The 14,451-nt window shown below is 62.0% G+C and overlaps 1 protein-coding gene and 1 long non-coding RNA gene across 7 annotated transcripts in view; one reads left to right on the forward strand and one right to left on the reverse strand.

Annotated features, from left to right (window-relative positions):
- The first annotated feature begins 290 nt into the window (after positions 1-290).
- The window catches only part of BRD3 (bromodomain containing 3), a 34,273-nt gene continuing 20,112 nt past the window's right edge, over positions 291-14,451 (forward strand). The window contains exons 1-2 of one of the 3 annotated variants that reach the window (XM_077851278.1): positions 291-447; positions 13,663-13,987. In XM_077851278.1, coding sequence (XP_077707404.1) covers positions 13,775-13,987 — 213 coding nt within the window. In that variant the 5' untranslated portion in view covers positions 291-447; positions 13,663-13,774. Of the gene's footprint in view, positions 448-13,190; positions 13,547-13,662; positions 13,988-14,451 lie in introns of those variants that run through there. The other 2 variants (XM_077851280.1, XM_077851279.1) reach the window with 2 other exon arrangements.
- On the reverse strand, positions 3,147-13,158 carry LOC144285750 (uncharacterized). 4 transcript variants are annotated; one of them, XR_013353996.1, is made up of 5 exons: positions 12,469-13,158; positions 11,756-11,842; positions 10,084-11,217; positions 8,652-9,901; positions 3,147-4,291 (listed from the first exon to the last, which is right to left on the reverse strand). It is a non-coding gene; the product is annotated as an uncharacterized LOC144285750 (long non-coding RNA). The 4 variants fall into 4 exon arrangements; XR_013353995.1 differs by having other exon boundaries at positions 10,084-10,899; positions 11,043-11,217; positions 11,756-13,158; XR_013353994.1 differs by having other exon boundaries at positions 11,756-13,158.

Below are 14,451 nucleotides of genomic sequence, written 5' to 3' on the forward strand. Positions count from 1 at the left end.
CGCCTCTCGCGGGCACCAGGAAATTCGCCCGTAGCAGCAAGTTCCTCCCCACCCCCCGCGCGGGAGGGCGGGCGGCGCGGACGGAGGGCGGGCGGCGCGGGCCCCGGGCTGGGGGCGGCCGCCGGGGGTCCCCGCCCCGCCCCGCCCCGCGCGCCCCCCGGGCCGGGCCCGCTCGCGGCCGGGTCGGCGGGGCGGGCAGCGGGCGGGGGCGCGCGGGGCGGGGCGCGGCGCCGGCGGGGCCGGGACATGTAGTCCGCGCGCCGCGGCCTCCCCTGGGCGGCCCTGGCGCGGGCCCGGCCGCGGACTACGACTCCCGCCAGGCGCCGCGGCGCAGCGCATGAGCCCTGCTCGGCTCCGGCGCGTCTATTATGCTGCCGGGGCCGGCGAGCCAAAGAGGAGCCGGCCGCGCGGGCCGGGAGGGACGGCCGCCGGAGCCGCCGAGGCCAAGTACGCCTTTCTCTTGCTTCCTTGCGCGCGCGGGGCGGCGGGCGGCGCGGGCGGCGGCGGGCCGGGCGGGCCGGGGAGCGCGGCCCCGTGCGCCCCGCGCGGGCCGCCGGCGCGTCCCGGGAGTCGGGCGCCCGGGCCGCCGCCGCCTTTGTGCGCGGCCACGATGCAACAAAGCGCGGCGGCCGCCCGGGGTCGCGGCGGCGGCGGCGGCGGCGGCGGCGGCGGCGCGGGCTCCCTCCCCTTCGCCCTCGCCCGCGCCCTCCCGGCCGCCCGCGCCCCGGGCTGGGGGCGTCGCCGCAGCTGGGGCGCGCAGCCCGGAGTTGGCACGGCCCGCGCGCCCCGCGCCAGCCCGGCCTCCCGCGCCCTCCCTCGCGGAAGGGATTTTTTCCCCCCTTTCCTCTGCCCGCCATCTTTCGGAGGGGGGACCGAGGGAGGACGCGGAGGGGGAAGGTGCGCGGCGGCGTCCCAGGCCCGCCGTGCGCCCGGCGCCACTTTCCCGGAGCCCGCCCGCCCGCCCGCCCTCCAGCCCTGCCTGCGGGCCCCTCGGGGCGGGCGCTGGGGGCCCGGCGCCGCCGCCGGGGCGGGGGGCGAGACCAGGCCCGGGCCCGACTCGGAGTGGCGCGGGGCAGCTTCCTGCCAGAGTTGGGGGCCCGGCGCTGACTTGGAGCCCCTTGGACTTGCTGGGTCGTTGCCGCCAGGCCCGGAGGAGACCCAGTTCCCGTTTTGAAATCCGCCTGAAAAGCGCTTAATCCGGGCGAGGGTGGCTGGGAGCGGGAGGAGCGGGAGGAGCGGGGTGCTTGCCTTCTTTCCCACCCGGGTTGGCACCGGCGTGACCGTGGCACCAGCCCGTCGGGGAGGGATGCCCGCCACGCAAACCGCGACCGTCTCCGTGGCCCAAGTGGGCTCCCCCGCGAATACAGCGGTGGGCCCGGGAGCTCTCCCCACCGGTTGCTCCTAGGGGGCAGGGCTAGCGTGGAGGCCTTGGGCGGCCTCCTTTCCCCGGGGGCCTAGGGAGCCCGGGGACAATTTTGGACACAGGATGGAGCTGGGGGGGCCCCCCCTGGGAGTTCCCTGTGCTGGGCCAGCCCCTCAGTGTCCTGCGACCCTTCACGTTGGCTGGAAGCTCTCCGCCCAGGCGTGCAGAACTAGTGTGTCGCCCCCCCCCCCCCCCGCCTCCGGGCGTTAACTTGGTTGTGGACTGCAAAGTTAGCCGGTGGGTGTGGGGTGGCTGTTGTGCATCAGAAGGAAACCAAGGAAAGGGATCCCGGAGGCTCATCTTCACGGTCCCCCACCCCAGTGAGAGGGACAAGGGAGCGCTGTTGGCTGTCTCCTTTAAGTCTTTCCTTCAAGATGGAGCTGCTTTTCCTGGGTCCATGGAGTGGCCCCAGGAGATCCTCAAGCCTACACAAAGCGGCCTGGTGTTTTTTGGGGGGAGCAGTTTTGGCTTTAAAGTGGACAAGGAAAGGGCTGCATCTGTGCAAGGGGTCGGTCCTCAGGAGTTAGAGACCTCTTCCCTCCTTCCCCGGGCCCTGCACAGCGGCCCTGATTGTGGCCTCCCGTTTGCAAATAAAGCTCTGTGTTTGCCCTTTCTCGTGTGGAGGCCTTTGGTGTGTGCTGGTGGTTGCAGATCAGGAAAGATAGGGCACACGCAGGGCGTTACAACGCCCGCCCTCTGGGCAGGAGGTGACACCTGGAGGTGAGGGGCATTTCTGACTTTTCTGGTGACCTGGGGGGGGCAGGGGCATGCCTCTGCCCCTGGGCATCTGGAAGCTGCCTCCCAGCAGCTCCGCAGAGGCCTAGATCCAGTCCCAGCCCTGCTTTGGGGACATCCAGGGAGGAGGGGTTTAAGATGCTTTTTCTGGGGGGTGGGGGAGTGGGCATTCGGCACCGTTGGGATTTTTGTTTTGTATTTAGGAAGTAGAGTAATTGATTTCCTTCAGCAGGAGTTCACGCGTGCTTTAGAAGTGAGCTTTGAATAAAGGAGGGGATTTGTAAACACTCTGCTCCCGCCTTTGACTCTCGGGCAGTGTTGGGCAGAAAGTGAAAGCGGAGAGGGGGGCGGGGGCCGGGGGCCATGCACCGTGTACCGCCCAGCCTGGCGCTGCTGCAGCCAAAGGCTCCTTCCTGTGCCCTCTTCCTGCAGCCTGGCAAGTCGCCAGCCACCAGAGCCCTGTGCCCAGCTAGTGGTGAGGTGCACAGCCACTTCCTGGTTCTAGGTGGTGGAGCTTTCCTTGGGGAGTGTTGGCCCCCAGCCCCCTGAGTGGAGTGGTTGGCACAAGACTAACAGGACCCTGCTCCATGCTTGGCCACGGTGTCCGTCTGGCCTTCTGTCCACCAGTGGCGGCCCTGTCCTCCTCGGGAGAGCAGCGTTCCCTTGGTGGGCCCACGGGAAGCTGGGGTCGAGCCAGGAGTGGGGGCCCGCCCAGACCCAGAGCCCACCAAGTCCCCGCTGCTGGAGACGTGCCTGAAGCTGCTCTGCAGATAGTTGATGGGGAGGCAGTTCAGGGGCCTGGCTCAGTAGTGTGGATGGGTAGGTAGCCTGTTCCTCCTTTCTTTCCTAACTGATCTTTGAACTATAACCAGCGGGACCCCAAAGGCAAGCCCTGTATACCTTGCATCAGCAGGCCAGTGGCCAGTTGAAGCATTTATTTCGCAAGGAAATTTTATTATTTTTATTTATTTATTTATTTTTGCAGATTTTATTTATTTGTTCACGAGACACACACACACACAGAGAGAGAGAGAGAGAGAGAGAGAAAGAGAGAGACAGGGGCTCAGGCAGAGGGAGAAGCAGGCTTCACGCCGGAAGCCCGATGTGAGACTCGATCCTGGGTCTCCAGGATCATGCCTTGGGCTGAAGGTGGTGCTAAACTGCTGAGCCACCCGGGCTGCCCCATGAGGAAATTTTAAAGAATTACGGTGGAAAGCAGCACCCTGCTTGCTGTATTCTTACCTTTGGGAACTTGGGGTGCCCCAGGAATTTGCATCTTGGGAGCGCCCCTTCCCTCCCACGTGAGGCTTTGCCCTTTGTTTGAGCAGAAGAGACCGATAGGTGTCCACGTCACAGTGGGCTGCCTGGTGTGTTTGGACCGGGGCTACTGGTCACTGTCTAGGTGCCCAGGTGGTGGCTGGCGTGTCCAGGAAGCCTTTGGTGCTTGCACACCCCCGCCCCCCCCCCCACTCTGGGTACTTGTGCTCCTGCCATTCGAGAAGCTTGGGGGCTCTTAAAGTGTCATGTTTCGGGATCATTCACGCTTTGGTGGTTTACATTTGAAGTCTGGCTCCTGGATGTATGTTTACAGTAGTGGTAATCGGGACCTGTGTGCGGCCAGAGGCTTTCGGCCCTGCTGCTTCAGTGCTATAGGTGAGTGTTTATTTCTTTCTCCAGCTTTTAAGTATTCTAGAAGAGAGTCTGCTCTCAATTGACCTCCTTTTTAGGGCCTTTATGATCTCCAGTGAGAGCCAGCTAAAAGCTGCATTTTGGAGGAAGCCTCCTCCCTGCTTGCCACAGGCCCTGGAAGTTCCGGGGGACCTCGTCCAGAGTTAATGAGGTGTTTGGAAGTACTTTTCCATCTCCTTGAAATATGTCACCTGGAGTGCAGTGACAGTTCAGGTGTCCCTAATCCATTTTCTCTGTGTGTGGTTAAAGTTGGGCTTGGTGGCTGGAGTGGGGGCACCATATCATAGGAGCTGGGGCTCTGGGGGCCCCATCGAGGTCCCAAGTACCTGGAACCCCGGGACTTGGAGGTGGGAATGTCCTCACCTGTTGGCTTCTGTCAGTGGTGGCCGCTGCCCGCAGGCAGGACCATGTTCTCAGTTCTGTACATCTGCACCCTTGTAAGGCCTACCAGAAAGAAGAGGAGCCGTTTCAGTTCTGTGACTAAGCTGAGGGGATGCCTTCCCTGTGCAATGACTGTGACCAGAGAGTGTTCCAGGGGTGTGGTGTGGGCGTAAGGGACAGATGGAGTGGTATGGGCTTCAAGAAGGGGGTGCCCCCCCCAGCTTATTGCCATTGGCTTGTGTGCCCACCCCTAACGTTGACTGCGTATTCATGGTGCCATCCCTGAGCCAGGGGCTGGGCGTTAAGACCTTGGGCTCCGCTGGCTGTGGACTCAGATAAGGCAAGCACCCTTCTGTGTTCCGCTGTCTCAGCTGCCTCCCTGCTGCCCTGGCCCAGCTGATTGTGGGTCTGGGGTTAGAGACACAGGTGACCACGTGACTGTCCCCTATGGTGACAGAGTCCCTGCCCCTACAGGGTGGTCCAAAGGGGGAGAAGGAGCAATGGGGAGGAGAGCCTGCAAGAGTAGCTTGGTTTACATGCAAGCACTTGAGCTGAGGTAACATCACCACTGTGAGTAGTAACATCAGTGAACACTGGGGCTGTAGTAACACCATTACCTTGGGACGTACTCCCATGGAGCACTGGGGCTGTAGTAACACCACTACCGTGGGAGGTACTCCAGGGAGCACTGGGGCTGAGTAACACCACTACCGTGGGAGGTACTCCAGGGAGCACTGGGGCTGTAGTAACACCACTACTGTGGGAGGTACTCCAGGGAGCACTGGGGCTGAGTAACACCACTACCGTGGGAGGTACTCCAGGGAGCACTGGGGCTGAGTAACACCACTACCGTGGGAGGTACTCTAGGGAGCACTGGGGCTGTAGTAACACCACTACCGTGGGAGGTACTCCCAGGGAGCACTGGGGCTGTAGTAACACCATTACTGTGGGAGGTACTCCCAGGGAGCACTGGGGCTGTAGTAACACCACTACCGTGGGAGGTACTCCAGGGAGCACTGGGGCTGTAGTAACACCACTACCGTGGGAGGTACTCCCAGGGAGCACTGGGGCTGTAGTAACACCACTACCGTGGGAGGTACTCCAGGGAGCACTGGGGCTGAGTAACACCACTACCGTGGGAGGTACTCCAGGGAGCACTGGGGCTGAGTAACACCACTACTGTGGGAGGTACTCCAGGGAGCACTGGGGCTGTAGTAACACCACTACCGTGGGAGGTACTCCAGGGAGCACTGGGGCTGTAGTAACACCACTACCGTGGGAGGTACTCCAGGGAGCACTGGGGCTGAGTAACACCACTACCGTGGGAGGTACTCTAGGGAGCACTGGGGCTGTAGTAACACCACTACTGTGGGAGGTACTCCAGGGAGCACTGGGGCTGTAGTAACACCGCTACCGTGGGAGGTACTCTGGTGTAGTAATGACACCAGAGCCCAGAGGACATGACAGGGCATCAGGTGGGTGAGGGGACAACAGTGTGGGTCCACTTGCAGGCCAGACCTGGGGCCTGGTGACAGTCCCATAGCACCGGGTGGAGTGCCCACAGGTTAGATGGGACTGGGCCAGCAGAGGGTGGGTCCCTTGCTGCTGGAGGGCAGGTGTGACCTAGACCTTTCAGGCAGGCTCAGGGCCCTGGCTGGGCAGGGTGTGACAGGCCCAGAGTGTGGGCAGGAGGCAGCGGTGGGCCCAGCCTGCTTGTTTGCTCCCCTGGGGTCCCCTCCCCTGGCCCCACAGGCAGTTGGCTCCATCTATCATGGAAGTCGACCCTGGCCTCACGGATCCAGTTTCCTGTGATCTGGCCTGCTGGCCCCAGGGCAGCCACTGGTCAGCATGTACTGTGGAGGCTTGGCCGGCCGCCTGGGGGCAGAGGTGCCCTGCTCTGGGGCACACTTAGCTCGGGATCTACTGGATGGGGAAGAGGCTTCTGAGAGGCGGTGGCTGGGGTTCTGGTGTGGGGCACGTGGCCTCGTTCAAGGTCTGCTTCTGCTTCCTTCTGGCTGGGCGACCTGTTGCCCCTTTGCCTCTGAGCCTTTGTCCCTACTTGGAAGATGGGTGGACAGCTACCGATGCCCTGCCGGGATGGTATAAGGAGACCAGGACTGGAGTGTGGCAGTGAGGGAGCCCCCTACAAGCACAGAGACCCCCTGGTGCAGAGAGAGAGTGAGCACCCACCTCAGGAGGTTGAGATTCACAAGACCGTCCTTGGTGCTGGTGGGCACCGCGGATCTGAGCAGGACAAGGCGGGCCTAGGTGAGCTCAGGCCCTGCCCCTGGTCCCCTTCGGCAGCCGAGACTGGGGGACTCCCTCCTACCTCCAACCACCTCCTCCCTCGGTGTCAGTGTCCCTAGGTGCCTCCTATCCTCCTATGGCATGCCACGGTGTCCCCTCAAGCCCCCAGATGCCCCCCACACTAGGAGCCTCCTGAGAACCTCCACCAACCCTTGCAGAGTTGCTCAGCCTCGCCCCATCCTGTCCCCTGTGGCCCCTCCACCCTCCCTTGAAAGCTGGGGATCCCTGGGTCCAAATAGGGGCTCCTTGCTCTGGGCCAAGCCAGCCCGGAAATACCCCCACCCCTGCCCCCTTCCGGCCTCATCCCCCCAGGGCTGGAGGTGCCCTGTCGCCACCGCAGGAAGGGTCCGTCCCCTACTAGCTTCAGTCCCAGATGCCCAGGGGCTTCAGCTCTGCCTGCCTGTTACCGCCTGCAGCTCAGCGCTCTGGCGGAAGGGCTGCTGCATCTGTGGCCCAGGCTTGGAGTGGTCTCTACACGGCCACTGGACAGAGGGCTCCCTCATGTGTCCAAGGCCCCGAATAAGGTCTCTCCTGATGTTCCTGTGGGCTGGACAAGCCTCCAGGTAGGTGGATTTCTGTTTTATCTAGTATTTTAGATCCCCGTGGAGGATGGAGGCAAGTCCATCCTTGAGGACTTGACTTGAGGGGCTGAGTCTAAGCTCTTGGGAAGAGGTGAGGAGCTGGCCTGCTGCCTCCAGGCCAGCCCCCATCTTGCAGCCTGCAGACCCTGGGCCCTGTTCCCACCCGCCCAGGGCCAGCACAGAGCCCCTCTGAGTGGAGGAGCGTGAGTGACTCTGGAGGGTGGGGGGGCCAGTCGGTGTCCCCTGCCCTCCCCTGCCCGCTGTCCACTTGGGAAGCCCTCCTTGGGGTCTCGCCAGGACTCCGGATCTCTGGCTTTCACTTGTGTTTGAGGGTTTTTGTGGTTTATCTGAGTTTCCGCTCTGGGCAGTTTCAGATCCTCTTGTGTCAAAGGCGGCTTGTCTCCACTTTGACCTTCACCCAGTTTGCACGTGCTGCCTTCCTGCCTTGGCAGCTGTCCCCTGGGAAGCGGGGCAGCTTCTCTGAGCCTCGGCCTCCTGCCCGATAGCACCTAACACAGAGTGGGCGCTCAGCAATGGCTTCTGGCTGTCCCTGGGGGGAGCACCACTTCCCTGCTGGCTGTGGGGCTGCGTTCAAGTGGGGTCCCCACTCCGTGACCACCGGGAGGGCTGCCCGTGCAAGGCGGGTGCTGTCCGTGCAGTAAATAGGGAACCCAAGCGAAGTGTCTGTCAGCGGGTGTGTGCAGAGCACCGCACCCTGACAGCCCCAGGCACATTCTGGAGGCTCCCTGACCCTGGGGAGCCTTAATGGTGAAATTAATTGCTCCTGCATTATGTGCTTACAGACCTTTAGACCCATGCTCTAGAAGAATGGTTTCCAGCCAGCGGGCATCAGGCGGCCTGTGGGCTCTCAGGTCCACGGACTGGAGCTGTACCTTTTCCTCCTGTGTGCTTACCCCAGGAGACCTGCACTCCCTCCCCTGGGGACAGCTGGGGGGTGCAGGGCAGACCTTGCAGCTCACAGATTTTACAAGCACATGTAGGCTTGAGGTGCTGGGGTCTCTTTGGCACCTCCCGTGCGTGGGGGTCCTCTTCCCACCCAGGTAAGTGGGGAGCAAAGTCGTGTCCCCCAGGGCTGGCAGCTGCTGTGAAGGGGTGGGGGATGCCGGAGCCTGAACAACCAAGGAAAAGTGGGGTTTGCCCTCTTCTGGTGCTGTGGGAGCTTCCAGTGGAGACAGAAGTGGAGGGAATAGAGGCCGTCCACAACCCCCAGTGTGCTCAGCCTCTCCTGCTTTGTCCCATCTTATTTGCAAAGCCCCACGGCCACTATCGGGACACAAGCTCCAGACACGTCTCATTCAGAAGACTTGGAGCACCTGTCTCTGCAAGATAATGACTCTAGAAAACTTAGAGCTGCAATACCACTATCACCCCCAAAGCGTTAACATTGTATCCGAAAGGTTATCAAATAGTGTTGAAGTAGACGCCCCTCGCGTTCACTTCATAGCAGGCATTTCTAGCAAACTGGCGCAGGTGCCCGAGTCCCGGGGCTGCCACCCACCGGCTCTCTCACCTACCTGTGATTGCCTGGACCATGAGATGGCGAAGTACAGGCCTGTCCCCCTCCATGTGACATCGTAAAGTTCCAGGCTGGCGTAGAAGCTGATAGTGACAGGCAGCCTTCCTTGTCACAGGGCTGCCATCCTTGGCTCCACTTCAGTCACCAGAAACTCTGGGGACAGAGCTTTTTTCCCTAAAAAAACAGCAAAAAACCTGTGCAGCAAAACCTGACCCTGCAGCAGATCCTTATTTATCCTTAGGATGAAAATTCATGTTTCCTTGCAGCATATTGTGTTTGATTTGGGATGTCATCCCAGGCCCTGGGGGTGGGCATGTGTATGTCAGAGATCCTGCCCCCGCCCCCACACCACCCTGGAACGGTGGATTCACTGGGTTCGGAAATCCAGCAGACTCCATCCGGGCATGCCTGGCTCCCGGGAGGAGGGGGCAATGATCAGGATCAGGATCAGACTCTGGCCAGGGCATGGGGTGTGTGCTGGAGCTGAAGGGAAGTCAGGGGTCCCTGGGGCTCACAGGTTGCCTGCCGCAGTGGGGGTGTCCAGGGGAGCTTCGTTGCCCAAGAGGCTGTGCACTGGTGTGAGAGCTCTGAGCACCCTGGGCTTCAGTTTTCTCTTTTGCAACCAGTACCCAGTACATGTTGCCATAGGCTGATGGGGACCCGGGGAATGGGGTCCCAGCTGGGCTTTTATCTTCACTCCCTCCATGACCCCCATCTTGGCATCCCCCACCCAGCCACAATAGATTGGGCCAGGAGGTGAGGCCAGACCCTTCTGTGGCCCCAATTTGCCTTTGTTTCCCTCCTGATTTGGGGGCCCTGGCGTATCCCACTAGGGACTCCCTTGAGAAGGTGCCGGAGGTCCCTGGCAGCAGACGCAGAAGCAGGCCCCGCCGGCCCCCGTGGCAGTTTACTGCCTGGGCGTTTCTCCCCAGCCTGGCATGGCCAAGGGGCGGGGCTGGGGGCCCCATGCTCCTGCATAGAGGCCAAGCCTGGGGGGTCAGAGAGGGACCAGTGCCCACGTGGAGGCACAGGCCCCAGGGAAGAGTGGTCTGCAGCAAGAGCCTTCCTGCTTCGTTGACAGACGTGCTGCTTCTCCGAGCCTGGCTGCCGTCATCGTGGAGTTGGGGCATCGAGAGGCTGCTCCTGCTCTGCTGGGATGAGGAGGCGAGGTGGAGGGTGGTGGTTATCTTAGGTAGACACGTTTCAGTTCTCGGTCCCACGTGTGACCTCCTTGTGTCCTCACAGCGCCTGGTAATGGGTATGCAGAGACCCTCGGGCTCTGGTTTCTGACCCTGTGCTGAGTCCCCTCTCCGGGTGATTTGGGAACCAGGATACCTCCTTCCAGCCCAACATGCCAGTGTTCCCCAGCTCCCTAGCCATTGGCCAGGATGCCCCTGGTCCCTTCATCTTCGTGGGTGGAAGCCACGCACCTGTGTCTGACCATGGAGTTGGGAGCACTCGGTAGGTGACAGCAGTGCCACAGGTCAGTTGGTGAGGGAGCCGAGTTTTGAACCCTGGTGTGGCAGACCCAGTGGGTGCTCCTTGCCGCCCTCCACATGGCCCTGCTTGCCAGAGGTCTTGGTGTTGGTGTGGCAACGGAAGGGCCATCTCGTTCTTTAGCTGCCTGGTCCTCTCCCCACGCCCCTGGTGGCTTATGTCCCCAAATGCCCATGTGGGCAGCCTCAGGAAATCCCCGCGGGTGGAAGAGCCTCAGCTTTGTCACTCTGGCCTCAGGCCACATGAGTCTGAGCATCCGCAGAGGTAAAGGGCTTGTGGCCGTGGCTGACCACTCAACATACTTGGTGTTTTCTCCACCGTCTGCTCCCACCGGCCTCACCCCAGGAGGGCAACAGTGAGGCCTGGGCCCGAGGGTAGTGGGGCAATCACACAGGGCGAGGCGTGGGGTGGATGCTGGACACATTTCTGAGAGGAACTTCCTGAGCGCACCGAAGGAGCATGGGGTGCTCTGAGTGTTGGGCACAGGTGGGCCCCCAGAGAGCTGGGGTCACGTGACTGCGCGGCAGCTCTACCTCTCTTTTGAACCCCATGTTGTTTTGCACTTTGTCCCTTACTTTGTTCGTAGCTGCCCCTGTGAGAGGGTGTGCTGGTGATCTGCTTAGGTTTTCACTTCTCTGGAAGCAGCATTTGCTTCCCGGTCTCAGAATGCAGCCCTTATCCCTCCCAGATGAGGGAGGCTGAGGGACAGCCCTCTGTGCTTGTCAGTGTCTGTGACGTCACCGTCGGGCCTGGAGAAGCGTCCAGGGGAAAGGCAAGGCCAGGCTTTCACCATGGCTCTGCTCACCCTAGACTCAGCCCATCCTGCTGGGCTTTGAGCAGAGGTGACTGACCCCCAGGCCTGGGCTCCGTCTGCAGGGAGGCGGCCACTTACTGCCTGTTGCCCCAGAGGAGTTGTGCTGGGTGTCCTGTGCAACTTTATGTTTGGAGGGCTTCTCTGAGTCCTCTTCCCTTGCCGAGGCGGCTCCCAGGGGTCAGGTTCTGGAGGCGTCCGACGTAAGCTCTCTGACTCTCCCCTTGCTGATCTCCTGAGAGGTGGATCCTGGCACCTGCAATCGCAGGGCTTGTAAGGGGGCCCACCAACCTGTTATACTCTGGCTGCCACCATGTCCCCCCTGTTGAGCTGGGGCCTGGGCTGCTGGGAGCTGTGAGAGCTGAGAGAAGCAGAGGGCTGGACACTGCCACTCTGATGGGACACCACAAGCCCTGTGGCCATTGTCAGGTGTTGGAGGGGTCTGTTTCAGCAGCTTGCAGAAAGAGGGAGGGCTTATCCCTGTGCAGGGTCCCCGCAGACTGTGGGTACTATGTGCTGGATGCTGCTGGGCTCTTTCTGCACGTCCCCTCTGAACCACACAGACTCCCGGGGCTGATGATGGGCCACCGCGGAAGAACTCCTGTGGCCTGTAGTGACCGCTGGCCCTCAGGGAGCATGTGGCAGCACCAGGCACTCTGCTCAGAGCTTCAGCAGTGTGGTCTGGAACCCCTGGCAGTGCCAGGGGCAGGGCAGGGGGCTGGGTTGGGCTGGCATGTGGCAGAGTCCTGCAAGTCAGGCTCACGGCAGCCACTGTGCTGCCCCTGGGCTCTTACCTCAAGATGGGGTTAGGGGACGGGATCCCGTGTTTGTGGCCAGAGCCAGCTTCCCACTCAGCTACATGTTTGGAGCGGCGTTCAGAGCTGGAAGAGAGGGGGAGGCCTTGAGGCAGGCCTCAAGTCCGGGTGGCAGCCTGAGGATGGCCCTGTAGTGAGCATGCCTGAGTGCCCTCCTGCCTGGACGAGGCCAGCTGCACCTTGGCCCATGTCCTTCCAGATCATTTTTTAGGCCCTGGCTGTGTCCTAACTTCTGTGGCTTTCTGTGCTGTGCACCTGCAGAAGCAGCAGCAGTGCTAGGTGCTGGGCACCCACCCACCTGCCAGATACCTAGGGAGCAGGTGGTGGAACCTCCTGAGTGCACCGAAGGAGCTCCCGCAGGTGGAGGTGGTGTTTAGGCCAAGTTTGCACTTGCTGGCCTGCTGGGGGTGGGGGGAGGCGGGCAGTGGGGCATGAGAGACAACTCAGGTTTGCTCCAGGCTCCCAGTCTTTCTGGTGATGAAGACCTACCCTTATTGCCATTAGCACAGGCTGGCTCAGCCACCCATCCCCACCCACTGCTGAGCAGCTGGTTGGGGCCATGGGCACCGTGCTGACTGTGCCACTCCCCTGGCTTGGCAAGATAGAGAAGCAAGAGAGAGGTGCCAGCTCTCCCCAGGAGGGTGTGAAAGAGGGGAGCGGCTGTGGGTTCCCCAGGGTGGTGGGCGTGGCACCTCGTGGGGGTTCCGGGGTGTCCCTTGAATGCAGAGCAGGTCTTGGTGGGCAACATGCACCTGCTGTCGGCTTGAGCCCTTTTTGCTCTGGTTGGAGTGGTTTGTAGCAAGTGCCAATTACTCTGCTGTAAACACGCCCACGTGGCAGGTGGCAAGCTACCAACAGGATGTTAACCACCTCACGAGACTCTGAAAGTTTTAAGGATCCACTTTTGCAAGTTGTGGGTAGGGTGGCTGATTCCAGGGGCCAACCTGTGCTGCTCTGTCCTCCCCCCGTCCCGTCTGGCCCCTCATGCCATAGGACTGCCACTCCACCCCGAACTGCCTGAATATTGTAACAAGGACACATAAAAACCGGAAGTGTGACAGGGAACACAGATGGGGCCCAGTGCTCCTATCCACGTGCGGCCTCTGATCTGCTCTGGGCCCTACAAGTAAAAGTGGGCCAGCAGCTTCCAGCCAGGAAACTTTAGTAAGGCCAGAGCCCACGGTGGGACTGGCCTGTTGGTTCCGGGGTGTCGCTGGTCGTCTTCCTTCCCAGCAATGAGCTTGGTGAGCATTCCCGAAAGCTGGGGAGGTCGGCAGCAGCCCTGTGTTTACAGAGAGTGCTGGGTGAGATGTGCCCTCTCCTGCCCCCTTGGTTGGCCTGGGGACGGGGGTGTCACACCCTGGCCTGCCATCACAAACCAGCGCTGGTTCTCATGGTTACATCAGAACCTCGCCCCAAAGGGGCCCAGCTCCACACGCCACGCGCGATTCTGCGAATGCTCTGCCTGCCTGGCTCGGCTCTGTGGGGTTGATGCTGGAGCCCTCTCTACGTGTGAATCATTCCTCCAAAATTGCCACGCTCAAGAACAGTCCGAGTCAGCCCCCAGTAGGCGGGCAGTTGGTGGGCAGTGAGCCAGGAGAGGCCGCCTCCTGGGCCCCCGCCTCCCGCTGCTGGCTGTGTGCCTGGACGGCCACCTTCCCACCCTTGCCTTGTCCCGCCCACCCAGGCAGCCTGTGTTCACGCCACATCCCTGCCCCCGCCTGACAGCAGTAGTCAGAGCAGGTAGCAGGTGAGGGCGGTCTGAGCAGGGTGAGTGGCGTGGGCAGCGTGACCTGGCCTCACCGTGACTGCTCAGGTGTGCTCAGGAGTCCCCGAGGTGGGGCCCTGGTGACCGGCCTGTCTGTGCTGTGCCTCCTGCCCTGTAGGTGCTGCCTGGTTGGGCCCAGAAATGGGATGTCAGGCCTCCAAAAGGAGCATAGTGGAAGCGAGGGCCTCCCTGAGCCGCTGCTGTGACGGCCAGTGAGCGAGCCGCGGAGGATGTCCACCACGACGACGGTCGCGCCCGCGGGGATCCCGGCGGCCCCGGGCCCGGTGAACCCGCCCCCGCCGGAGGTCTCCAACCCTGCCAAGCCTGGCCGCAAGACCAACCAGCTGCAGTACATGCAGAACGTGGTGGTAAAGACGCTCTGGAAACACCAGTTCGCCTGGCCCTTCTACCAGCCCGTAGATGCAATCAAGCTGAACCTGCCCGTGAGTACCCCCTACCCTCCACACTGGCATCCCTGCCCCTCTGGCCGCTCCCCACCCCACCCCACACACACCGTCTGGAAGAACTGTGCCTAGGCCCAGGCAGCTGTGGTGCCGGTAAGCCAGGCCCAGCCCAGGGCCCGTGGTGACCGAGGAGCAGAGGGGTTCCTGGGGCATGGGAGTGTGCAGGGAGCCGGGGAGAACTCGAGTCCCACAGGCAGGGAAGGGAGCAGCTGTCCCCTTGCTGTTCCTGTGTCCCTCCTGTAGAACCGTGCCTCCGCCCTTCGCCATCAAACGTTCAGTGCAGGTTGTGGCCCACTCTCCAGGGGTGCTGGCCCCATCATCTCATGGGTTCCTTATTTGGACCCAGAGAAACCCTGAGCGTTTCCAGGGGAAGCCCTGGTCCCAGTTCGGCATGGGTTACCGGCGGGCTCTGGGGTTGGAGTCGAGTTGGAGGCTCGGTGCCC

This window comes from Canis aureus, chromosome 16 (genome assembly GCF_053574225.1).
Source record: "Canis aureus isolate CA01 chromosome 16, VMU_Caureus_v.1.0, whole genome shotgun sequence".
Lineage (NCBI taxonomy): Eukaryota > Metazoa > Chordata > Mammalia > Carnivora > Canidae > Canis > Canis aureus.